The following is a 26020-nucleotide window of genomic DNA, read 5'->3' on the forward strand; positions in this document are numbered from 1 at the left end:
CAATGACAAACAGGAACTGTAGGTGCCCAACCCAAAAGAAAGACTCTTATTACAGATGGTTGTGAGCCACCATGTGGTTGCTGGGAATTGAACTCAGGACCTCTGGAAGAGCGGCCAGTGCTCTTAACCGCTGAGCCATCTCCCCAGCCCAGGAAGAAGGCCTGCTCTCCATCCATTGCTGTCTTCTCATATTCCCTAGGGATGACCTCAGACCCATTTGTGGGACAACCACATCAGGGGACACTGCTTCCTGGACCTTTCACTTAGCGGCTGTGATGTGTGAAATTGCCACAAGCTTGCTGTAACTGAGATGACAATCCCTCCTGGATGGAATGGCAACAGGGCAGCCATTCCCTTGGTGTCACTGGAGTCCGCCTCCCTCCAGAAGTAGGGGAACAAATACTGCATTTATTTTATCCTCAAGTTGTACCAACTGTGACTGAGCATCATTTTCTCCAGGACGCACTCCCTGGTCACCAAACACAAGAGCAAGTGTCCGGAGTAGTGGACATTTGTCTTCCTCAGTCTGCACTTGCTCACTGTGCCTCAGTCGTGAGGCACACAGCGAGCCCTGCATGATGGAGGGAATGCCACTCTGCCTGCTCCCTGCCTGGGCCAACTTCACCTCAGGACAGGCAGCACTAGGACAGGCAGCACTTCAGCAGTGACTTCCCTCCCTCTGCCTTGTTTGGTGTTAGGCGCTGTTACCTCATGTGGTGTGGACATGCCCAGCTGTACCTACAAGGGCAGTAAAGCCAAGCCCCCGAAGAACAAGCAGAAGGTGTGTGCATGCACCTTCTGTAGCCATGCCAGCTGGACACATCTCCAGGGAGCACAAGATGTCTCGTCACTGCTTCCCACACTGTCTCAGCTCCTGTGGCGCCACCTTTCTACTCCTATTAAGCCCCCCCCACAGGCTGATGTGGTCTCCTGTAGCAAGCAGGACACCGAGCTATACTATAAGCCAGATGCTTCCACAATCTCACTCCATCCTGCAACTGTGCGGTGTCTTACTCTACAGATAGGACACTGACACACCCCTCCTGGACAGTCTGATGGCTGTTGATGTGCAGTGGTCAACTCAGAGGTTCCTACAGTAAAACCAATCTATCAAAATTTCTGGAGGTGCTGCTGGGGACAAAACCCAGAGACTCACCCCACTACCAAACTACAACCCAGTCAGACTCCTGCCATACTTGATATTCCGGTACTTATTTTTGTTGTTCTGATGGATGAACTCAGAACCTCACAAATGCCAGGTAAGCACTCTACCATGGAGTAGATCCCCAGCCGTGTAGTACCATTCTGTAGGTGAAGAAGCTAAGGTTCAACAATTAGTGTAGGAGCTATGTGTGTCCAACCAAGGAACTTTCAGGAATGGGCCATGCAAGATAATGGACCTGCCTGCCCTTGGAGTTCCACCTGAGGATAAGAACAGCAAAGGCTTGGGTATAAAAATTTATTATACGTTAAAAGAATATTACCACTAACGAATGCAGACAAGTGAGGACAAGTAGGACTGGCTGGAGGATGCTAATTCTTTGGAAAGTGAACAGGTTTAAGTGGCTGGGAGCCTCACATGACTCTGGCTGATTAGTGGTCAGCCAAACAGGACTTGTGCCAAACGCCACAAGGCATCGGGGCATCAAGAATCCACAATGCCTTTCCTATTGGATCTGAGTCTTCAAGGCTGGCACACCCAGAAACAAGCAAAGGGGCTTCCCATAGTGGCCCAGGCTGTTCTGGAGTCGAAGCAACACCACTGTATGCAAGACGTTTAATTGGAGGATTTCCACAAACTATACCTGCCTGACCTTCGAGCCACACAACTCAGTGAGATACAAAACATTAAGTTACAGGCCGTGGGAAAAGAAGGCAGCAGAGTCAGTGACACCTTCCGATCCTGGTGGTTCCGTGGGTAAGGACGGGGAAGGTTAGACCAAGCCCCTCATCTCAATGTACAAATTACTCTGATTGATATTAAATTGTATTGAAAACAAAATAGACTAAAAAGCAAACACTACTCTATGTTGGGGTGGAAGTGGAGAATGAGTCCTTGAAGCAGATGGAGGCAGCCAGGGAAGCTGTGGCTATGGCCCTGCTGGTCACTCTCGCTGTTCCATCTTTACTTTTGGTGGCCGAAGGAAGGTCCGATTCTTTTTCTCCTTCTTTCCCTTTGTATTTGCCTGGAAATTTCGCCAACTGTCCACTCGACCATCCCGGCTTTCCTGAAAGAAAACAGAAAGGAAATCAATCCAAGGTGAGGTCACTAATGAGCAAAGAAGGGGCTGAGCCTGTCCTGCCGCCAACTGCTCTCCCGTGGCCCAGTCCTAATCAGCCCACTGCAACAATCCAAGAGGAGAGCAGATCAGAGCCTCTCCTATCTCTAGAGACCCGGGAAAACTTCACAACACCCTCTCCAAAGAGGACACAATGGGTGATGTCATGATATTATCATAACTCTATTTATTTGGGGCCTCGTGGCGGGCGTTCCAAACAAATTCCTTCTGTTTCCACTGCTGAGCTACACACTCCCAGAGCTGGCTTATTACTTTGTTTGGTTTTTAAAGACAGGGTTTCTCTGTGTAACAGTCCTAGCTGTCCTGGAACTCACTCTGTAGAACAGGCTGGCCTCAAACTGTGAGATCTCCTGCCTTTGGCTCCCGAGTGCTGAGCCACCACCACTTGGTGCATGCATGCACATGTGTGAGTGTGTGTGAGTGTATGTGTGTGTGTGTGTTTTAGATAGCATTTCAGGTGGCTAGCCTGGAGCTCGCTCACCATGTAGACCAAGCTGGCCTTAAACTTCAGAGATTTGCCCGCCTCCACTAGAGTGCTAGGACTAAAGACATGCCCCATCATGCCTGGCCCCTAGCTTGTTTCTTCTGACCCTTACAAACAGTTGACTACAGCATGCATTAAAGAGGACTGCACAATGATGAGAAGTTAACTAGCTTTCTCAACCATGCAGCTAGCTCAAAGTATAGCCACTCTTTCTTCACCATGTTGCTGTTGCCCCCCAACCCCCATAACTTCAACAAGATGTCTCTAAGCCAGGTAATCACCGGCCACAAAGATCTCTATTTATTATCAAATTGGCTACTCATTTTCCCTTTTCATAAAGCTGGACAGAAACGAAGTCAAATATTATGGTTAAGCAAGCTCTACCCTGAATCCTAAATCCTATAAAAGATAGACCAAATGCAACCCAGAACTGTGTGGGGCACTAGAAGAGCAATGAACACAGTTCAAAAGCTACAAAGTAGGCTGGTGTAGTGCACATACCTGCGATCCCAGCACTTAGGTGGCGGAGGTAAGAGGATCATCAAGAGTTCAAGGCTGGACTAGGGCTACATAGTGAGTTCCAAGATAGCTGGGGCTACAAAGTAAGACTGTCTCAAAAACCCAAAGCAAAATGCCAGAAGTCTCTCTGCAAAATGAATAATTGGGTCACAAGAACCTGTTTCCAGTAGTTTCAGGGAGTGTACACCTTAATTCCAGTATCTGGGAAGCTGAAGCAGGATGATCAGGAATGCAAGGTCATTATCAGCTACATAGTGAGTAGACTGACTGTTTGAAAACTTGTCTCAACCTCAACTCCCTGCTCCCCAAAAGAAGTTATTTCCACAAATCTTTGTCCTCTAAGTAGGGTACTACTTCATATTACCTCTGAACTCATTCTTCTTGGGCTCACTTGGTAGCTGTGTCTGTTGGTGCCCTTGTCAGGGAAAGAGTCATGAAGGCCAGGCAGCCCAGACCCTGCTTCCCCAGTACCTACTCTTGCCCACACATCCCGGTTCCCTGTCTGCCTCAGGCAGTCCTGGAGCACCCAGGAACCAAGCTTCCTTATTCTGGAATGACCCATCTCAACTACTCACCTCAAAGTTTTTCTGCCATTCCCTTTCTCGCTTGGCTTTTTCTTGCGCTTCAATCTCCTCTTCTCTTTGCCGTTTCCTAGGAGAGACAGCAGAGCAGTCTTTACCCAATGCTCACAACGTGTTACCACATGAGCTAAGGCACAGCTACACAGGAGCACACACAGATCCTGAGCCAGCAAATGCCAAACCTTCATCCTAAAAATGCCTCATCATGCAGATGACAAAACTCAACCTAAAATAACATTTCCTACAAACTCAACTGGCAAAATATAATTACTCTAGTCAACAACACAAAATACAGAGGACAAATTGACCTTAATATATCCTTTTGTCTTTTCTGAGTCAAGGTGTCATGTAATTCAAACTAGCCTTAGACTTGCTACTCAGCCAAAAATAGTCTTCAACTGCTTTTTCTTCTGCCTCCACCTCCCAAGTGCTGGGATTAGGAGTGTGTGCCACCACAACTGACAACCTCAACCTTTCTGACTAGAGGAAATCATACTTGAGAACAGTAGCGTGTTAAAGCTATTCCGTTACAATCCTACCTAGGCATCACAGCTGCAGCTACAAGGCCCAGAAAAGATGCTGGTCTCAAAAATTTTACTGCATTCCAGAAAGGAAGAGAACACACTGCACTCCTCAATAGAAAGGAACTCCCTACGGGACAAGTGTAGCTAGTATTTCCCAAAAGTCTGCCGTGTCTTACCGTTGACTGGCTCAGCCAGCCTGTCTCGCGTGTGCTAGGGAGGAGCCCCACCACTGGGCTGTCCACCGGCCTCTCCAGTTTCTCATAAATGAGGCACTACCAATTCATTAGGAAAATCCCCAGAGGCCTGCATTAGCTAACCTGTGCATTTAAATGAGGCTAAGATGAATACAGGGATGTGTACCTTTCATGCATTTCTTTGGCTTCTCTCTCTTTCCTCTTAATTTCCAGCTCAGCAAACAGTTTCATGGTCTGTTTGTAGACTGCCTGTTTGAACTGCAAGAAAATTAAGGACAAAAGAAAATAAAAATAAACATTTCATATCAAGGCTGAAATTAAGTGATCACGACAGCCCTAAAGATCACAACTGGGCAGTGCAATGCCTGCAGGGAGACGCCATTACACTGTCTCTTCAGGGAGAAATGCCACTGCCTAGGAGACCTTTCTTTCTTACTAAGCAGACTAGAAACCTGGTTCTGGGAGAATGTACGTAAGTACTTAGGCCACTGAGATTCTGCAGGCGCTCTTCTGCAAAAATTCCCCAGGATTAACTTCTACTCTCCTTTCCACAAATATCTTGTAATTTTGATTTTGTGGTATGAACCAAGCTGACTCTTACATAGCTGGTTCCACTCACAACTGCAAACCTGTTTGAAGGAACTAAACATAAAAGTCCATAATCCCCAGACTTCCTTATAGCTAGGTTTGGCCATGTGAGTCAGAGTTCAGTCAATGTATTCATACACAATGTCTAGGATGTTTTTAGAAGGAGTGGCATACTCCTTTTTCTTCCTTTATTCTGTTGTCTGGCACATGATATGAGACACCTGGTCAGGAAGACGGGGGACACATCCTAGTTACCAGAGCCATAGAAGAGCCAAGACCTTGAAGGACACATGGTGCAGGGCTTCTACACCAGCAGCCACCACCCCCTACCCAGGACTACTACACGGAGAGAATATGTTCTACCTTGAGCAAGACATTTTGTGTCTCTGTAACCAGTTCACCTTACACTCTAAGACATACTAATGGGAAAAAACACAGCATTACATAGAAAATATAAAGGTGGAACTGGAGAGAGAGCTCATTGCTTAGGCGCACCAGATGCGCTTCCAGAGGACTTGGGTTCAATTGCCAGCACCCATATGGCAGTTCACAACTTCCTGTGACTCCAGTTCCAGGGGATCTGATACCCTCACACAAACATACATAGTGGTAAAACACTAATTCATCTAAAATAAATGAATAAATCTTTAAAAAAAAAAAAAGAAGAAACAAAGGCAAAGAGCCCTATTGGTTTTTACAGAAGACAAAACCCAAGCAATGAAGTAAAACCTCTGCTACCAAGTCAAACCCATGGGCTACCTAGAGCCTTTCAGTTATGTTAGCTATTGTTACAGCAGAGGTTACTATTAGACTTTATAAAATTAAAGAAAAGTAAATGGGTGAGAGAGATGGCTCAGCAGCTAAGAGCACTGGTTATTCTTCCAGAGGACCCGGAACACCCAGCCCACAACTCTCTGTAACTCCAAGATCCGACACCCTCACACAGACAAACATGCAGGCAAAACACCAACGCACATAAAATAAAAACAAATATGGTAAGAAAGAAAGAAAGAAAGAAAGAAAGAAAGAAAGAAAGAAAGCCAGCCAAGTAAAGCTAAGTGACCAGATCCTACTACACAGTTGTAGGGTGTTCTGGAGACAGGGTCTAACTATGTGGCACAAGCTGGCTTCTAACTCAATGCAATCCTCTCCCTCAGTCTCCCAGCTGCTGGGATTACAGGCATGTGCCAGCACACCAAACTCAGGACAGTTTCATTCTTTTTTGTTTTGTTTTTATATCCAACCAAAGTTTTCCCTCCCTCCTCTCTTTCCAGTTCCTCCCTCACACACTCCTCCTCCATCCACGCCTCCTCCACTGTTTCTCTTCAGATACCGATCAGCCAGCCATGGTCTATCAAGTTACAGTGAGACTAGGCACCTCCTCTCACTCTTTTTTAAATGTATTTATTTTATATGCATGAATATGTGTGTGCATCGTGTGTGTGTGTGCACTGCCCAGAGGTCAGAAGAAGGCATTGGATCCCTTGGAATTGGAACTCTCTCTGTAGACTAGGCTGGCCCCAAACTCACAGAGATCCACCTGTCTCTGCCTCCCAAGTGCTGCGATTAAAGGTGGGCGTCAACACTGTCTAGCTTTTTTAAAGATTTATTTTTAAAAATGTGTATGTGTGTGGTTGCATATAGGTTTGTACACATGTGAATGCAGGTGTCCATCAAATCCAAAAGAGGATGTCGTCACTTGGAGCTAGAGTTACAGGCAGTTGTGAGGCACCATATAGGTGCTGGGAACCAAACTCAGGTCCTCTGCCTGAGCAATACATGCTCTTCACCAGTGAGCCACCTCTGTAGCCCCAACCAGCCATGAGTTTTTCAGAAACTCGTGTTTAGAATGTTTTCTTCCCAAACAGAAATTTTGAGTTATACATCAAAGTACAGAATAATAATCCATCATGAATATGTAATAGGATCATGTACTAAAATCAGAGGCACTGAGCGAAAAACAATACAGGAGAAGAAGAGAAATGAAGGAGGTCCAAAACTTCTCTTTAATACTATGGCTGCTAGGAGCTGCTCAGTAAAAATAATGCTGACAAACTTGAATAAGAATAACAACTGAGCAAAGGGACGTCTAATAAATACTTCACTATCTTTGTGTGTGTGGTGCACGTGGAGCCTAAAGCTGACCTCAGGTGTCTGCCGCAGTCGCTCTCCACTCTAATGAGCAGTCTCTCCTGAACCTGGAGCTCACCACTTCCTGCTAGTCTATATGCATGGCAGCCTGTAAATGTTGGTTCTGTTGAACCTGTCCATATAGGCTTTCCTGTCCTAAGTTGATGAGAACAACTCTTCCTCAAGAGGGCATCAGACCTCATTACAGATGGTTGCTGTACACCAAATGGTTGCTGGGAATTGCACTCAGAACCTTTGGAAGAGCAGGCAGTGCTCTTAACCACTAAGCCATCTCTCCAGCCCTTAGCATGCCTCTAGAGCTCTAGATTACAGGCAGCACCATGCCTGTCCAACAAGTGCTCTGAGCAGCCGAGCAGCTCTAAAGCCCTAGATTCCTAAACACGTACTAGGGTGCCTATGTATCTCAAAAGAAATTAAAAACTATAATTAAACATAGTACTTTGCACATGTGGCTTCTAAAATAATCAAGCACAAACTCCATTAGATGCACATATGATAGGCAGTGGTGGTGCACACCTTTAATCCCAGCACTTGGGAAGCAGAGGCAGGCAGATCTCTGTGAGTTCGAAGCCAGTCTGGTCTACAGAGTGAGTTTCAGGACAGCTAGGGAACCCTCCCCACCCCAAGAAGTAAGGAAGGAAGGAAGGAAGGAAGGAAGGAAGGAAGGAAGGAAGGAAGGACAGGCAGTAGTTCTACATTTAGAAAGCTGGTGGAGATGGGTCGGTGGGTAAGAGTACAAGCATGAGGACCCGAGCTAAAATCTCCAGCACTCTTATTATAAAAAGTTAAATATGGGGCTGGAGAGATGGCTCAGCGGTTAAGAGCACTTACTGCTCTTCCAAAGGTCCTGAGTTCAATTCCCAGCAACCACATGGTGGCTCACAACCATCTGTAATGGGGTCTGGTGCCCTCTTCTGGCCTGCAGGTATACACACAGACAGAATATTGTGTACATAATAAAGTAAATAAATGTTTAAAAAAAAAAAAAGTTAAATATGCCTGTAATCCAAAGCTTAGGGGTAGAGACAGCACACTCAGTGGGGCTTGCTGGCCACCACCAGCCTAGCTCCAGCTTGTCAGTGAAAGACTCTGACTAAAGAGAATAAATGGACATTGCTAGAGCAGATACCTCCTCTGGCTTCTACACACGTGTACACACATGTACACACACTATGCATGTAACACAGACACAAGACAAACACACCTACACACAGGATGAGTGGGGATAAATGAATGTCCACTTACTCGCTTTAAGTGAGGCCTTGCTCTTCAACCCACCGATCACACATGAAAGTTGTTTCCCAATAACTCACCAGTTCAGGATCATCTTCCTCTACATTTGTAGGCTTTCCTTCCTTCTTGAGTTGTTTTTTTCGCTCTTTAACCTAAAAAGAATTTTTTCCCGTCAGCAATGAGCACTCACACTTTCATAGCCACTGAGCTGTACATATGTGCACTTTTCCATAGGCACAGGATAATAAGATGAAGGCAAAAGAGCCTCCACCTGCACTGCCAATTATAACAGCAACAATACATTTTAATAGAAAACACTATAAAGCAACTAAGAAGACTAGGAATTGTGGGTCCTTCCTCTAACTTCATCTAAGTCCACTCTAGCTTGTACCCACAGCCAGCACTATTGAGAGACAACCAGCAGAGATGTTGCCCCTAACTCATAAAGGCCAACAGCCTTAGACATGGTGCTTATGGTCACATAGTTACAGCAAAGAAGGCACATTTGCCAAGCTTTAGGAGGACCTAGGAAATGTATGGTATTGTAAGCATGAAAGGGATTTCTGAAAGTACATTCTTGATCGTTTCCACTATGAAACTCCAGAAACCATAATTTTCACATCACACTACTGGATACATGCATCACTTTGGCCACTACCGAACATAGTAATAATAATAATAATAACAACAACAATAATAAAATTTACAAGAGACTGTCACTACTCCGTAAGTGACCTATGAGAATATCACACAGCCAAGTGCCTACCGGGTTCAGAAAAGCTTTACTGCCACCGTGTGGTCAGGACTTCTAAGGACAATTCCGACTTGAAGGCACTGGTGTGCACTCTCCTAACCTCTGACAGGGCTGACTCTACAAGTGCCATGTGCAACGCACCAGCAGGACCCAGTCACACACCTTCCCTTTCCTGACTTTTCTCCTCACCATCTTCATCTAAAATGGGTTCATCTTTATTAGTATTGCCTGTAAAGTTCCATTTCAAATCTCAAAACTCTTCAAAACAAAGACGGACTCCTGACTCACTCACCATTGAAATCACTCTTGTAAAAGGTCTTGAGATTCTTGCTCCATGGAGGAAAAAAAAAGAAAGAGGAGCTTTCTAGTTGGGCATGGTGCATGCTTGTAATCCTAGCAACTGGATATAGAGAAGGGTCAAAAAGTGCAGGGCCAGGGGCTGGAGACAGGGCTCGGCAGGTAAGAATATTTACTGCTCCTACAAAGATCAAAGTTCAGTTCCCAGCACTCACCCAGAGGCTCACAACCATTCGTAACTATAGTTCCAGAGGATCTGACACCTTCTTCTGATCCCCCTGAGCACCAGGCATACCCATGGTGTACACACATACATGTAGACAAAACACCCATAAACATAAAAGAAATGTATCTAGAAGATTTAAAAAGAATTTAAGGTCAGCCTCAGGTCAGCTAATTCAAAGTCAGCCTGGATTGCATAGAACTCTTTCAAAATAAAATAGCCCAACCAAAAAAGGAAGAAGAAAAAAGTCTTTCCATCGGATGCAATGGCATACAACCCATAATCCCATGGCTCAGAAGGTCAGGCAGAAGAGTAAGAATTTAAGGCCAGTCCAGTCTGTTTTAAAGTTTAAGGCTACTCTGTACCCCCATCAAGACTCCATTTAAAACATACAAAACTTTAACTTAGTTTATTTCAAAAGAGTCTTCCGAGTTTTGTTATTAACTGAACATGTGCCGCCTCCTGCTTTAAAACCCACTCAGAGCTCCTGGACAGCCTCTCGCTTCCAAACCTTTCATAGCAACTAAAGGAAACCCAGGGAGTCAGCACTGCCACAGCCCTGCTGCTTCTCCACTCTCACTGCGGGAGCAAGGCAACATGGGATTCCAAAGTGGCCATCTACACAACATCAGACTGATAGTGCCAGTGGGTGTGGCAGTGTCCTAGCCACTCCTCACCCTGACTCTTCTCTCAGGAAAGAATGCTACTTTTGGCGCTATTCGTGAGAATTAAAGTCGTCACTAGCTACCTGGTCAGTACTGCTAGTTGCATATACCCTTCTACACGGTGCCCACAGCTTGCTGTTACTTCCTGTAAACACAGCAGCACTAGAAATACTTACAGTGTGTTCCACGTATTCTTTTCCTGCCTGAATTACATCCAGGGCCCTCTTCTTTTGTTCCTGATCCAGTAGCAACTTGTAAGCTTTGTCCACAGCTAATGCAAAACATTGAAGTTAACTGTTTCTGCAAATACCCTCTCAAAGTCTGAGCTATACTCAGGCAGTGTAAATGGACTTGCACTGTCTAAAAACATTCCCTACTTTTTTACATTATTTACCATTGTTAAACTCATTTTTTAAAAAGCATACAACCATAGCAATGACCTTAAAAGTCTTAGGAAAAAATATTAAATACACACTCAAGGCTAAACATACCACGTCTAAATATAACACATTGACAAAGGATTTCCCACTTTACTTATGTTCAGAGAAAAAAAGATCCTATGCAGTAAAAGTATACTCGCAGACATGTAAGTTTCAACTAAGCAAAGTTAAGGTGCAGTTTCTTTTCAGTGCTGGGGATTGAACCCAGGGCCTCAAGCATGCTAGGCAAGCACTGAGCTACACGCCCAGCCCCCAAGGATTACTTCTTCAAACATTCTGCTTAAATGGCTGCTTTACTGAAATCCACAGCTTTTCCACAACTAGTTACTCCTTAGCATTGACAATATATTACTCAAAAGCAGGTAAATTTACAAATACCTTCAAAAGCCTTCTGTGCTCTGTCAGCATCATCTTGATTTTTATCAGGATGCACCAATATAGACAACTACAAGAGAGAAAAGTCAGACTCACCAACAGTTCATTGAAGTGACTTGAACTCTTCACATGCACCAGTAAATAATAAGCAAAACATGAACTTCTTATTAGAAAACCCCCACAGGGAGGCAGAGGCAGGTGGATCTCTGTGAGTTCGAGGCCAGCCCAGTCTACAAGAGCTAGTTCCAGGACAGGCTCCAAAGCTACAGAGAAACCCTGTCTTAAAACACCAAAAAAAAAAAAAAAAAAAAAAAAAAAAAAAAAGTGTAGGAACACAAAAATCTAATGCTAATCCCCGAAGCACCAGCATCACAGTCCTGACACGCGATTCTAACTTCAATCACTTGCTAGCTCTCAAACCTTGAGCAACTCTCAAGTTGCTTCACTTCAACTCTTTACTTTGGCTTCCTGCTCTATCACTGGAAAAATCAAAGTACCTACATCGTTTGGACAAAACGAACAATGCAAGTAATTAGCATAAGCAGAATATAGGGGTACCGTTCTTGAAATCTCAACACTGAGGAGAATTAGGAGTTCAGGGCTAGCCTGGGCTAAAAGTGAGACCCTGTGGAATAGGTAGGAAGACAGGAGAAAAATAAGAGGAGAGAGAAAAAGGAGAAGAGGGCAGAGATGACAGGAAAAAGTAAATGGAAAAGACAAACTGGGGGGCGGGAGAGATGGCTCAGTGGTTAAGAGCACTGGCTGCTCTTTCAGAGGTCCTGAGTTCAATTCCCAGCAACCACATGGTGGCTCACAACCATCTGTAATGAGATCTGGCGCCCTCCTCTGGCCTTCAGGTATACATGGAGGCAGAATGTTGTATACATAATAAATAAATAATAAATCTTTAAAAAAAAAAAGAGAGAGAGAGAAACTGGTAAGGGGAAGGGAGAGGCAACAAAGAAAAAGAAAGGAAGTGAATGAATTTGCACACAAACATCCATGGACAAAGGTTAGTATATACAAAGTATCAAGACATCCATTGAAAGCCTTCTGTATGTAGTACCTGATTTAAATATTTGGAAACATTTACCAAATGAGGTAAAATAGACACAGAAAGGTCCAAAGCACTTATTCAAGTGCAGACTGCTCCTAAGTAAGAGAACAAATTAAAACTAAAGTCACATGTGCTTTTAACTATGAGGCCATCTAAATAGTCAGAATTGTAACTCAAAGTCTGTGGCTACAGAAAAAGTCTAAGGACTGAAATGCTTGTTATATTAGGAACAACTGTTAAAGGACTGTATTGGAAAACAGACCTTGGGGAAAAGGAGGAGCACTAAGCAGATCAGAGCTCAGGAAGAGTAAAACCATAAAGTTATATAATGGGAAATGACTGAGCAGGCAGAAACCAAAGCCATCTTAGCTTGCTGGGAGACCAGAGGTAACCATGAGTCAGCAGTGTGGAGAAACCTGCTGCCCTGGAGGAAGCCCTGGATATCAGTAAGACAGCTGTGCAGAATTGGAGTATTACAGTCAGCACTGGCCAGGTCCAATTCAAATGTGAAAGGCATGAAGAGATAAGGAAAGAACTTACGAAAGCCAAAAAAAAAAGAAAAGAAAGAAAGACAGTGAAGACAGTGGCACGAATCAGAAGCCAGAGAGCTAATTTCATAAGTACTTGTTACATTAAGTCAGGTATTTCTTTTTTAAAAACTTCTTGCATTATTGGGTTGGGGAACATAAACACAAGCTATGGTATGTGTATGCACATCAGAGAACAATTTGCTGGAGTCAGGTCTGTCCTTCTACCATGTGGGTCCCTAGGATCAACCTTAGGTGGTCAGGTTTAGCAGCTGGTACTTTTAGCGTCAAAGCCATCTCACAAACCTAAGCTAAGTATTTCTTGAGTATTTACAGCCATTTGTAAGATATGAAGTAACTGAGTGGGTTATGCAAATGGTATGTGCATGTCCTCCTAGCTACTTAAGTACACCTTTAATCCCAGTACTCGGGAGGCAGAAGCAGGAGGATCTCTGTGAGTTTGAGGCCGGCCTGGTCTACAGATCGAGTTCCAGGACAGGCTCCAAACCTATAGAGAACCCTGTCTCAAAAATTCAAATAAATAGGGGCTGGAGAGATGGCTCAGAGGTTAAAGGACGCTGACTGTTCTTCCAGAGGTCCTGAGTTCAATTCCCAGCAACCACATGGTGGCTCACAACCATCTACAATGAGATCTGGTGCCCTCTTCTCGCCTGCAGTCATACATGGAGGCAGCACACTGTATTGTATACATAATAAATAAAATCTTTAAAAAAAAAATTCAAATAAATAAATAGATAATTATATGAAAAAGAAAAAACAAAAAAGAAAATTCACTATATCCACAGAAAGATCTACACATGGTACATTAGTTAACATTCTATGTGACCGCACATACATGCCACTAAAGCCTTAATTTGCAAGGGGTGGCAAGTTAAATTTTGGCCCAAAATTTAATTGACAAATCCTCAAAAATCTCATCTAGGATGTAGCTCAATTGGTAGAGTGCTTGTCTTATTATATATGAAAACCTGGGTTCGAGGCACATGCCTACGATCCCAGAACTCAGGAGGCAAAAGCAGAGGATCATAAGCTCAAGGCCATCCTTGGTTACCCAGGGAAAATTTAGGCAAGTCTAAGCTCCATGAATCCCACCACCACCAGCACCAAAGAAACAGAAGGCTCACACACTAGCGAGAGAAGCAGCACTGTACCTGCCGAAACCGCTTTTTTATTTCTTCATCTGTCACTTCAGGATCTATCTGGAGAACCTGGAAGAACCAAGATCAAAAGTGTAAAGCTGAGCATGGTGACCTATATCTGTCCTCTCAATCCTAGGAAGACAGAGGCAGAGAGATGGTAAGTGCAGGGCCAGCCTTGGTTACAAGCAGAACATTCTCAAAACAAACAACAGCAGCAGCAACAACAACAACAAAAAAAACAAACAAACAAACAAAAAAAAAACATAAAACCAGGGAGTGGGGTAGGATTATTCCTAGACTTCTACCACATAAGGAAGATCAGGAATCAAGGTCATCCTTGGCTATATAACAAATTCAGTGCCAGTCTGAGCTACATGAGACACTGTCTCAAACAAACAACAACAAAAACAAGAAGGAGAGAATGTATGTATGTATTTTGTATGTGTCTGTGTATATATTTATGTTTGTATCCCCCTGCTCTCCTACTACAAGCCTTCTGTCCCCCACTTCTGTTCTGAGCAATATAACTAAATCTGTTAAGTAAAACCAGGTGAAGTGATATATGCTGAATCTCATAGTCCAGAACACAGTGTCAGAGTTCAGAGCTCACCTGGAACAAAGAGAGTAACCACACACAAGGAGTAGTTAGGCAGAGTGCGAGAGCCCACGTGGGGTGAGAAGGGTATTCACACAGAACAGTAGCCTGACACAGAGTGCCAAGAAAGGACTAGGAGGCCAAGGCCAAAGCCAGGCTGCCTAGCACATTGTGTCGGAACCCATGTAGGGTAAAGATATCAACATGGGCTCAGCACAGTGCCTCACACCTATAATCCCAGTATTTACAAAGTTGGGTAGAATGGTCATGAGTTCAGTTGCCCAGCAACAACAAGCATTCTTAACCACTGAGCCATCTCTTCAGCCACTATTTTTACTTTTAATTATGTGTATTGGTCTATATGTGAATCTCTGCATGTGTGAGTATAGGTGTCCGTGGAGGCCAGACATGTTGGATTCCCTTGAGCTGGAGTTACAGGTGGCTTGGAACTGAACTCTTCCTCTTCCAGAGCAGTGTATACGCTTAACCTCTGAGCTGTCTCTCCAGCCCGTTTTTTTTTTTAATAGTTTATTTAAATTCATTTTAAGTACATTAGTGTGAAGGTGTCAGGTGCCCTGGAACTGGAGTTACAGACAGTTGTTAGCTGCCATGTGGGTGTTGGGAATTGAACCCAGATTCTCAGTAAGAGCAGCCAATGCTCTTAACCACCGAGCCATCTCTCCAGCCCCCCGTTTTTTATTTTTTTAGTCAGATCTCTCTTTATTTAGATCAGCCTGTAACAACACAAAATAAAAATAAATCTTAGCTAGGCATGGTAGCACACACCTTTAGTCCCAGCACTCGGGAGGTAGAGGCAGGCAGACCTCTGTGAATTTGAGACCAGCTTGGTCTACAGAGTGAGTTCCAGGTCAGCCAGGGTTATACACAGAAAGTCTGTCTCAAAAAAATAAAACAAAATAAAATAAATCTTAAAGAAAAAAAAAACACAAAAACAAACAAAGCACAGGTACCATGGGTGTGACAACAGACACTAGACTTCCATCCCAGGATTTGGGATGCCAAGGCAGAACAGTCAGGGATCTCTTCAGCTACACAAGTAAGGTGAAGGGCAGCCTGGGCTATCTGAGATCCTGTCTCCAAACAAGAGCCAGACAATCAGATCTCACACCTTTAATCCCAGAACTCAAGAGGCAGAGGCAGGTGAATCTCTATGAGTTCAAGGCCAGCCAGAACTATACAGAGAAACCCTGTCTCAAAACAAACAGGAAAGAGAGAGAGAGAGAGAGACAGAGAGAGAGAGACAGAGAGAGAGAAACAGAGAGAGAGAGACAGAGAGAGAGATGGGCCAACCTAATACCTAGTATGCACAATGGTAAAATGTTTAACTGATATTTAAAATCCTCTTGAGTTTGATTCCCAGCATCAAAGAAAGAGAGAGAAATGGCAGTGTTCAATTCCCAGCACCCACATGGTGGCTAGCAACCACTTGGAACTTTAGTACTGACCCCCTCTTCTAGATTCCATGGGCACTAGGCATGCACATGGTACACATATATACATGCAGGCAAAGCACACATATAAATTTTTTTTGGTTTTTCGAGACAGGGTTTCTCTGTGGTTTTGGAGCCTGTCCTGGAACTAGCTCTTGTAGACCAGGCTGGTCTCGAACTCACAGAGATCCGCCTGCCTCTGCCTCCCGAGTGACACATATAAATTTTTAAAATTTTATTAAATAATCAGTGTATTTGGAGGTTTGGAGGATCACCACTGAGGGCAGTGCCAGAATCTCTCTACCTCCCTTGATGGGAAAGACGAGGGAAGACATACTGTCAGTTTGCTGTAATTTGAGGTGAATGACCTGACTTTTTAATCACACACGAAAGAACAGTGATTCGTGACAATAGGAAATGTTCAGAGCCTGGCATGGTGGGTGGTGCACACTATGCTCCCAGCACTCGGGAAGGTGAGGTAGGTGGATGGCTGGGCCACTCTGAGCCACACTGGAAATATGTTCAAAAACAGAAAGTGCATTCGCTTACCTAAGATCTCATGATCTTCATTCTGTTCTTACTCAATATTTGTTATCTTTTATCTTCATGTAACAAGAAAGTTTTAACAAAGTTTTTGTTTGTTTTGTTGTTGTTGTTTTGAAACAGGATCTCACTGATGCCCTGGTGGGCCCAAGCCTTGCTCTATGGACTAGGCTGGCCTCAAATCTGTAGGGCTATTCCCGCCTCTGTCTACCAAGTGCAAAGAGAACAGGCTCCCTGGCATTACATGTTTTTTAAATCATGGATCCTAAATTTAGCAAACCCAGCTATGTCTCTATATTCAAAATAAATCCTTGTATATTAGAATATTGGAGAACATCTGCCAGGACAAAGTCTATCTCGTTCTCTTTAACAAGCTATCTTGCTAACCCCACTCACAATAAAATCAAGTAACTTCATAGACAACCTACCCACCATACAAATTCCACCACTTCACCACCTTTTTCATTCCCAACAATGTAACTTGGGTGTATGCTGTAACATAAATCTGATTCCAAACCAGGTATGATGGCTTATACCTATAATCCTAGCACTTAGTTGCTGAGGCAGAAGAACCACAAAGAGTCTAAGGCCAACCTGGGATATAAAGTGATCTCCAGGGAGCTGGAGAGATGGCTCAGAGGTTAAGAGCATTGCCTGCTCTTCCAAAGGTCCTGAGTTCAATTCCCAGCAACCACATGGTGGCTCACAACCACCTGTAATGGGGTCTGGTGCCCTCTTCTGGCCTGTAGGCATACAAGGAGGCTGAACACTGTATACACAATAAATAAATAAATAAATATTTTTTTTAAAAAAAAAGTGATCTCCAAGCCATAGTGGGCTACAGTAAGATCCTGTTTCAAAAATAAACAGCTAGGTGTGGTGGTTCATTTCTACAATCTCTGCATTTGGGAGGTTGGCACAGGAGGATCTGGAGTTCAAAATCAACATTGAGTACATAAGACTGTCTCACAAAAAAAAAAAATATATATATATACATATATGTACATACATAAGTCTATATATATGGAAAGCTATCAACCACAGATGCTATAGCAACAACATAATAAACACATGTTGTGTCTGCATACATAAAAACCTCTCCACAGATGCTGCAGTGACAATACACACACACACATAACACTGCATACATGAAAAGTTCTCCACTAGGTGCTACAGCGACAACATAATACACATACACACAACCTAACTCTGCATACATTAAAAGCTCTCCACAGATGCTGCAACGACAACATAATAAACACACACACACATAACTCTGCACACATGAAAAGTTCTCCACTAAATGCTACATAGACCATCCACTCACCTCAAATGGATTCAGATTAAAGTAAGAAGAACCAGGACGAGTCAATCTTTCAATCTGATTTTTGGACGTAAGAACTGAATCTCTCTTCTCTATTTGTTTCACCTGAAAGTAAAAGGATCAATAGTTCCATTAGTAAAAATAATAAGCTGATGGATACTTTAACATAATACTGATATGCCCAGACAATAACTATTTGTATCGACCATGTATAAGACACTTTACTACACACAAGAACGATCACAGCAGCCCAATTAATTTTACAATAGCAGTTCACATCTCCAACATTCGCGTAAAAGCTGAGCATGGGCACACGCACCTGTAACCTCAGCGCTCACTGGACAGCCAGACTAGCCAATTGGTGAGTTCCAAATTCATTAACAGACATTGTCACAAAAACATAACATGGACGGTGAAAGATACATGACACTGGCCTCTGACTGCCACACATCTATGTCCGTTATGTGCATACATGCACACATATACACCCTACACATGATTTTTTAAATTTACATGTATTATTTTTGTTAACAATTCTACTTGGGAGTATTATCATTACCCCCATTTTACACATAGGAAAAAATAAGGTTTACAGAAAACACAGTTGCCAATTACCTAACTTGTGAGAAATTTACCCTAACAGCTTTACTCCCAACCATACACTAAGATTCCAGATAATAAACACAGCCATGCCAGGTGGTGGTGCACGCCTTTAATCCCACTCAGGAGGCAGAGGCAGGTGGATCTCTGGGAAGTTTGAGGCCAGCCTGGTATAGAGAGGAGTTGGAGGACAGGCTCCAAAGCTACACAGAGAAACCCTGTCTCAAAAACAAAAACCCCGGGTTTGATTCTTGACAAAAGAATAAATCTGGGTGTGGTGGGCTCATTCCTGTAATGCTCGTGTTTGGGAGGCTGAAGCAGGAGGATCACCACTAGTTCCAGGCAGCCAGCACTGCAAAGTGAGTGAGGCAGTCTCTGAGCACTTGTCTTACAAATAGAAAGAAAGGGCTACAGAAGGTGTGATTTCCAACATTAACTATTAATACTATTGCAAAGTACAGGCATTCTTTCTCTGCTTCCAGCCTAAAAGATGTGCCCTGCCCTGCCCTGCCCACGTTCTCCACCAAGACCGATTGAAATCCCTCAGTGAGAGAGGAAAAAAAGCCAACACTATGGGGGGTGAGTACTATTATAAAAGCAGGAGATAATGGCTCTAATCCCAGCACTTCGGAGGCTAAAGCAGGAAGGGTCCAACTGAGTTAATAGAAGACAATGACTTAAAAGACAACTGCCTCAGCCCACGCCTATAATTTCAACACTCGGGAGGCAGTCACAGGTAGATCTTTGAGTTCGAGGCCAGCCTGGTCTACCAAGTGAGTTCCAGGACAGGCTCATTTGCAAGCTGCTTTCTTCAATCGTCGTGAAAACTCTTGTAACATTAACTCCCTCTTGTTGTGCACATGGCAATTGGTGTATTGAAAGACTGCAACAGCAGTTAGATTACCTTGCAAAACGTCACAATGAGGGCCTCTGACGCCAAACGGCGTGCTTTTATTCAGTTTATCCATTCATTTATTCACTGACTATATGCTAAACATCTGCCATGCACTTGGCGCTAGCGATGCAATCGGAAACAAGGCTCAGACCCAGTCCACACCTGTCCTGATACCAAGCTGTTTCCTGAAGAAAGTCGCAGAAGCAAGTACATATGCACCTTCTTAAGGTTCGCCATGCTAAAGATTGGGGGGCTGTCATATAACGCATTCGTGTCACGATGAACAGTGCTCAGCACTGGTAAACCGCAGAAACTGCCACTCACACACTCACGGCAGAGGAATGGGAAAGGCCTCCCTCCTGTTTACAAATAAAAGCAGGTGCGCCGCAACTCCGTCTCCGCCAGGAAGGCGCCAACCTCCGCAGGTCGTAGACTCCACGGCCTGCCGGCTGCAGCAACGCAAGCAGCTCGCCGGTCTCTCTCCGGGTCTGGGTCCACAGGCCCGGCCGCCCCGCCGCGCTCCGGGGACCTCAGCAGCCACAGTGGCGGCAGCGCACGCACCCCGCGGCCGGTCCGTAGTTCCCAGGCCGGACGGCGCGGGCCAACGGTTCCAGGAGGCGTCCCGCTGCCCCGGGCCGCTGCGGACGGAGCAGGAGCACGCTCTCCGTGAGGCCACCAACCTTACTCCGAGCTCACCTCACTGTAGAAGGTCATAAATGCCTCCTCTGTGCTGCCTCCGCCGCCCGAAGCCCCGCTCTCTCCAGAAGCCGCCATTTTCCCAGCCTGCCGGCACGTGACCGTTCTGCGCAGGCGCAGCCTCACGTGACTGTTCCAAGCCCGCCTTCCCGGACCGCCTCCGCCGCCAAACTGCTCTTAAAGGGCCCTGAGACCCTACCTGATTTTATTTTGTTTTTATTTATTTATTTATTTTTTGAAACAGTGTTTCCCTGCATCGCCTTGGCTCTCCTGGAACTCGCTCTATAGACCAGGCTGCCCTCGAACTCAGAGATCCGCCTGCCGCTGCCTCCTGAGTGCTGGGATTAAAGTTATGACCCAGCTGGTCAATGCTCCTGTCGCCAAGCCTGCCGACCCCGGGACCCACAGAGTGGAAGAAAAATAAACCACTCCCAAAAGTTGCCGCCTGACTTCTCACGTATGCTACAGCCAGCCCATGCAAACACACCACACACACTTTTGTGGTTGTTTCTGCTTTTTGAAAAATGGTCTCAGCCGGGCGGTGGTGGCGCACGCCTTTAATCCCAGCACTTGGGAGGCAGAGGCAGGTGCAGCTCTGTGAGTTCGAGACCAGCCTGGTCTACAAGAGCTAGTTCCAGGACAGGCTCCAAAACCACAGAGAAACCCTGTCTCGAAAAATAAAAAATAAAAAAAAAAATAGTCTCTACATAGCCCGGGCTCCTGGAACAAACTGTAGATCAGGTTGGCCTCGAACTCATAGAGATCCAGCTGCCTCAGCCTCCCTAGTGCTAATAGGCATATGCCACCATGACTGGCCACATAAAATTTTTAGTAAAAACAAAAAATTACTCTTGCTGGGTAGTGGTGGCAGATGCCTTTAATTCCAGCACTAAGGAGGCAGAGGCAGTCTCTGTCAAAAAGGAATCTGTTATCTCCGGCTATTTGTCCTATTCTGGACATTTCCCATGGAGGGAAATACAATACCTTTTATATTTAGTTTTTTCACGTAGCACATGTTATAGTCCATCCAAAAGGAGCCTATATAAGAATATACTCCATTTTATGACTGCATCAAATTCCACAAAAGTATGCTTATGCTACAATTTGTTTATTCCTTCAGCAGTTCCATGTTCCTTTCCATCTCATTGCACCAAAAGTTATTACCTGGTCCGTACAATGACATATTAGTACAGTTCACAAATTCTAATTCATTACCTACTAAGGCTCTGGTAGCTTCACAAAGCAAACTGTGAAGAAAGAACTGGGAAGTAGGATTTTAAAAATTGCTAATGACAGGATGACTAAGGCCAAAAAAGGTTTCTCTGAGAAAGTGAAATTTAAGGTGAGAGAAGAGACTGAAATGGCAATATAAGCCAAAAAAAACTCCTAAGGGGGCGGAGAGATGGCTCAGCGGTTAAGAGCATTGCCTGCTCTTCCAAAGGTCCTGAGTTCAATTCCCAGCAACCACATGGTGGCTCACAACCATCTGTAATGAGGCCTGCAGGAAGAATACTGTATACATAATAAACAAATAAATATTTAAGAAAAAAAAAACCTCCTAAGGAATGAACACGATTTCATATGTACAAATAGAGGTAGGTTGGAGGTCGATAGCCAGACAGTCGGTATTCTAGGCATTACTACCACAAGCTTTGTATTTCCCCGATTTATTGATGTCCGAAGGGATTTCTATCATTTACATTTTTTATAAAACCACTTTATGTTTAAAATTGTGCGATGGGAGTGGACGACATCCTCAGTCTAATGATACCAAAAGCCAAGATTTCATCTTCTGACACAGCGCCCAAGACTTCAGGGTCATGATGCTCTAGAGCCCAGGTTATTAGCAGTTGGCTAAACATAAACCCGCCTCCCTCTCGACATTCGCGGCGGACTGCTAGAAACCCCGCCCCCTCCTTTCTGATTCGCTGTTCCCGTGCTCATCCCGCCTCTCCATCGTCCAGATTGGCGGCTTGGCCGCCCTCGCAGTTAGCGCGCTTGGAGAGAAGCTGCTACGTCCGGGAAGGGAGCGGAGCTGCGCAGGAAACAATGGCAGGCTCGGCGTTGGCGATTCGGGCTCGGCTCGGCGCGTGGGGTGTGAGGGTCCTGCAAACCCGAGGCTTCGGCTCCGACTCGGTAGGTGGCTGCAGGACCTACGGCCCATCCCGGGGCGCAGGTCCTCTCTTCCTTGTTGTGCCTTTTGCCATGATTACGTCTCTTTCTGCAGTCGGAGAGCATGGACAGTGGCGCTGGCTCCATCCGAGAAGCCGGTGGGGCCTTCGGAAAGAGAGAGAAGGCTGAAGAGGATCGGTACTTCCGGTGAGGCCCATCTGGTCCCAAGTCCTGCCCCCATCTCCTTCCTGTCCTTTCTACGCCCTCTGTCGCTCCACCCATCTTTACCTGGTCCCTTGGGGCGCCCATCCTCTGGCAGAATTCCCAGGTCGATGAAGCCATTGTGTCTCAACATAGTTGAATCATTTAACATCAGTACCAGTACCACACTGCTGGCCTCCCACCAGCCCTAAGCCGATCTGCAGGACTCAACCCAAGGCTCATCTCCTAATTTATCATTAGCTATCATCTTCCTCGCCCACGGTCACTCGCTCAGCACTTCTGTCAGTGCGAGACCCCCAGGCGCTTTGAACAGTGTTTACATCCAACCAGGACAAGCAGAACTTCTGAGTCTGTGTCTGTTCTCTCTCTCCCTCTCTCTCTCTCTCTCTCTCTCTCTCCTCTCTCTCCTCTGTCCTCTCTCTCTCTTCTCTCTTTTTCCTCTCTTCAACCTTTCCCCCGCGCGCATTAGTTTTGTAAGGCTGCATGCTTTCCCTGAGACCTCAGACCCTGTCAGTCATTTCTAGATCCTCCGCGTGTCTTCAGTTCTTCGCAAGAGCTAGGTTCTTCGCTGCTAGTAGTTCCTGCTCAAAGCTAGACTTCCCTCACTTCACTTCGGAGACTTTTGCCCTACCCAGACCCTGGGTTGTAGATATTTCTCGATTGGTTAGAAACAGGGAGTGGACTATATCTACAACGCTTTCCCAACCCTGAGTTATCTTTAACTGCCATCTGTCCACACTGGAGAGCAGCCGGAAACTAATCTTGCTTCTGTTCCTCCTTTGGTTTCGTCCTAAGGATTGTCCTAGACCTATAGGGGTTGTTGCTCAGTTATGAACTAAGAACTTAAAAACATGCAGATGTCGGGGGTTCAAGTCTCAGTACCAAAAAACAATTGTCAGGATGGCATTTCCCCTGCCTCTGCCTTCTAAGTGTTGGGATTAGGGGAATACCACCACTCCTGACTTGGAACCTTTATTCTTTACCTTGGGTATGACTGTGTTGTTGAGTCGTGTTTGGGTTTTCTTTCTTTTAAAGATTTACTTTATTTTGAGTTCTGTGGCTGTTTGGATGTGTGGGTGTCAATACAAGTGCCCCAGGAAGCCAGAGTCAATGGGTGCCCCTGGAGTGAAAGTTACAAGCAGTTGTGAGCTGCTGAAACTGGTGCTGGTAACCAAACTGAGGTCCTCTGCTAGGGCAGTATGCAGGGGCTGGAGAGGTCTCTGCTAGGGCAGTATGCAGGGGCTGGAGAGGTCTCTGCTAGGGCAGTATGCAGGGGCTGGAGAGGTGGCTCGGGGGTAAGAGCACTGACTGCTCTTCCCGAGGAACCAGGTTCTATTGCCAATGTCCACATGGTTTCTAACAACTGTCTGTAGCTCCAGTTCCATGGCATCCCACACCTTCTTCTGGCCTAAATGGACAATGCATGCATACATATGGTGCACACCTTTAATCCTAACATTCTGGAGGCAGAGGCAGGAAAAGCTCTCTGAGTTTAAAGTCATATGATCTATATATCTACATATCTAGTTCCAAGACAGCCATACATAAAGAGACCCTGTCTCATTAAAAAAAAAAAAAAAAATCAGGCAAAACACTCATATACATAAAACATAAAATAAATCTTGGGGCTTGAGAGATGGCTCAGAAGTTAAGAGCACTGGCTATTCTTCCAGAGGTCCTAAGTTCAATTCCCAGCAACCACATGTTGGCTTACAGCCATCTATAATGAGATCTGGTGACCTCTTTGGCATACATGCAGGCAGAGCATTGTATACATATAAATCTTTTTCTAAAATCTTAAAAAAAAGGAAGCTGATTATGGTGGTGCACATTATTTAAATTGTGTGTGTGTGTACATGCATGCATGCTTGCTTGTGACAAGTGGTGTGTGGGGACCCTCAGAGGCCAGAGGCGGTAGATCCCCTAGAGTTGTAAGCTGCCTAACATGGGTGCTAGGAATTAAATTTGGATTCTTCTCGAAGAAAAATACATGCTCTTAATCTCAGAGCCACCTCTACAGCTCTTATTTAGTTTTTTTACGTATATGAGTTTATTGCCTACTGTATGTATGTGTGCCACATGAGTACCTGGTACCTGTGGAGGCCAGAAGAGGGTGTCAGATCCCCTGAAACTACAGTTACATATGGGTGTGAGTGTTAGAAACGGAACCTGAGTTCTGTGCAAGAGCAGCGAATGCTCTTAATCATTGAGCCGTATTCGCAGTCCCAACTCAGTAAACTTAAATTGGGAACTTATCCAAAGACGACAGTTGGATCCCTTAGAACCCTGAGAACTGGAATTACAGATGGCTTTAGCTGCCATGTTAAGGCTGGTAACTGAACCCAGGTCCTTGCTAGAGCAAGTGCTCCTAACCATTGAGCCATCTCTCCAGTCCCTTGTTTGGGGCTTCCAAAACAGTCTCACTCTGTAGTTCAAGTGTACTGGAACTCGGACTGGCCTCAGATGCGCAGTAATTCCTCCTAGCTCAGCCTTCAAGGTGCCAGGTTACTCAGTGAGCCAGTAACCCTGCCTGCCTTCAGTATGACTAAAGATCTCCTTGGGAGGCAGTGGAGTGACTCAGAGGGCAAAGGTGCTTTGTAACAAGACTGTGAAGCTGAGTTTTGACACCAGGGACTCACAGAGTAGTAGAGAACCGATTCCCACAAGCTCCATCCCACCCCCACCTCCACCCCAAACACACAAACGAATGTAATAAAAGTAAACTAAGATCTCTTTGGGTGGAGGATTGAAATTAAACCCTCGGCTGCTGTCTCCGTTAGAGAGAAGACCAGAGAACAACTGGCTGCCCTGAAGAAACACCATGAGGACGAGATCGAGCACCACGAGCAGGAGATTGAGCGTCTGCAGAAACAAATTGAGCGTCATAGGAAGAAGATGAAAAGCCTGAAACATAACAATCACTAAATGCATGCAGTCCCCCACAGAATGGCCCGTATCGTTCCTCACGTCTATAGAGACATAGTTCTGAGTGATTAATATTTGGTCTGTGTGCTACTAACAGATAATAAACTATCACCAGTAATCATGTCTAAAAGGTGTCTAATCTACTGTCTAAAAGGTGGTGGGGGCGGGGAGCAGGCACTACGCCTCCATTCAAGTGAATTAGGCAGGACTGTAAGTAGAATAAGGAGGGGAGATGACACAGACCCCAATCTAATCAGTGTACAGAGAAATCTTGACCTGTAAACCCCAGTCCAGTGCAGAACAGTCTGGAAATGATAGCATTGCATTACTTGGAGGACTCTCAGATGAACTTGCTATTCCTCTAATTTTGCAGGTTGAGACAACTGGCAATGGTGGCGCACACCTTTAATCCCAGCACTTGGGAGGCAGAGGCAGTCAGATCTCTGTGAGTTCAAGACCAACTTGTATAAGAACTAGTTCCAGGACAGCTAAGGCTGTTAGAGAAACCTGTCTCAAGAAAAACAAGAGAAAGAAAGACAGACAGACACGAGCTGGGCGGTGGTGGCTCACACCTTTTAATCCCAG

At 45.0% G+C, this 26020-nt stretch overlaps 2 protein-coding genes across 2 annotated transcripts; one reads left to right on the forward strand and one right to left on the reverse strand.

Annotated features, from left to right (window-relative positions):
• Positions 1 to 1445: 1445 nt before the first annotated feature.
• On the reverse strand, positions 1446 to 20296 carry Dnajc8 (DnaJ heat shock protein family (Hsp40) member C8). Its single transcript, XM_041651161.1, has 9 exons — positions 20177 to 20296; positions 17989 to 18090; positions 14085 to 14141; positions 11332 to 11398; positions 10690 to 10784; positions 8655 to 8726; positions 4769 to 4860; positions 3879 to 3954; positions 1446 to 2228 (listed from the first exon to the last, which is right to left on the reverse strand). Exons 1-9 carry the CDS (start codon positions 20252 to 20254, stop codon positions 2106 to 2108), a joined length of 762 nt encoding a protein of 253 aa, XP_041507095.1. The 5' UTR covers positions 20255 to 20296; the 3' UTR covers positions 1446 to 2105.
• A 1855-nt stretch (positions 20297 to 22151) lies between these two features.
• Positions 22152 to 25553, forward strand: Atp5if1 (ATP synthase inhibitory factor subunit 1). The gene is made up of 3 exons (XM_041652569.1): positions 22152 to 22312; positions 22404 to 22495; positions 25291 to 25553. Exons 1-3 carry the CDS (start codon positions 22226 to 22228, stop codon positions 25433 to 25435), a joined length of 324 nt encoding a protein of 107 aa, XP_041508503.1. The 5' UTR covers positions 22152 to 22225; the 3' UTR covers positions 25436 to 25553.
• The last annotated feature ends 467 nt before the right edge of the window (positions 25554 to 26020 follow it).

Source organism: Microtus oregoni, unplaced genomic scaffold (genome assembly GCF_018167655.1).
Source record: "Microtus oregoni isolate MIOR12 unplaced genomic scaffold, Mior012 000005F_ref0000423, whole genome shotgun sequence".
Classification (NCBI taxonomy): Eukaryota; Metazoa; Chordata; class Mammalia; order Rodentia; family Cricetidae; genus Microtus; species Microtus oregoni.

What these genes read in the sequence shown, in the direction of transcription:
- Atp5if1 (XM_041652569.1), top strand. Translation starts at nt 22,226, where the DNA reads ATGGCAGGCTCGGCGTTGGCGATTCGGGCTCGGCTCGGCGCGTGGGGT. An exon ending in GAGGCTTCGGCTCCGACTCG is followed by an intron (nt 22,313 to 22,403) that starts GTAGGTGGCTGC and finishes CTCTTTCTGCAG; the next exon opens with TCGGAGAGCATGGACAGTGG. An exon ending in GAAGAGGATCGGTACTTCCG is followed by an intron (nt 22,496 to 25,290) that starts GTGAGGCCCATC and finishes TGTCTCCGTTAG; the next exon opens with AGAGAAGACCAGAGAACAAC.
- Dnajc8 (XM_041651161.1), bottom strand. Translation starts at nt 20,254, where the DNA reads ATGGCGGCTTCTGGAGAGAGCGGGGCTTCGGGCGGCGGAGGCAGCACA. An exon ending in TTAATCTGAATCCATTTGAG is followed by an intron (nt 14,142 to 17,988) that starts GTGAGTGGATGG and finishes TGGTTCTTCCAG; the next exon opens with GTTCTCCAGATAGATCCTGA. An exon ending in AAGAATACGTGGAACACACT is followed by an intron (nt 8,727 to 10,689) that starts GTAAGTATTTCT and finishes AATTCTTTTTAG; the next exon opens with GTTAAAGAGCGAAAAAAACA.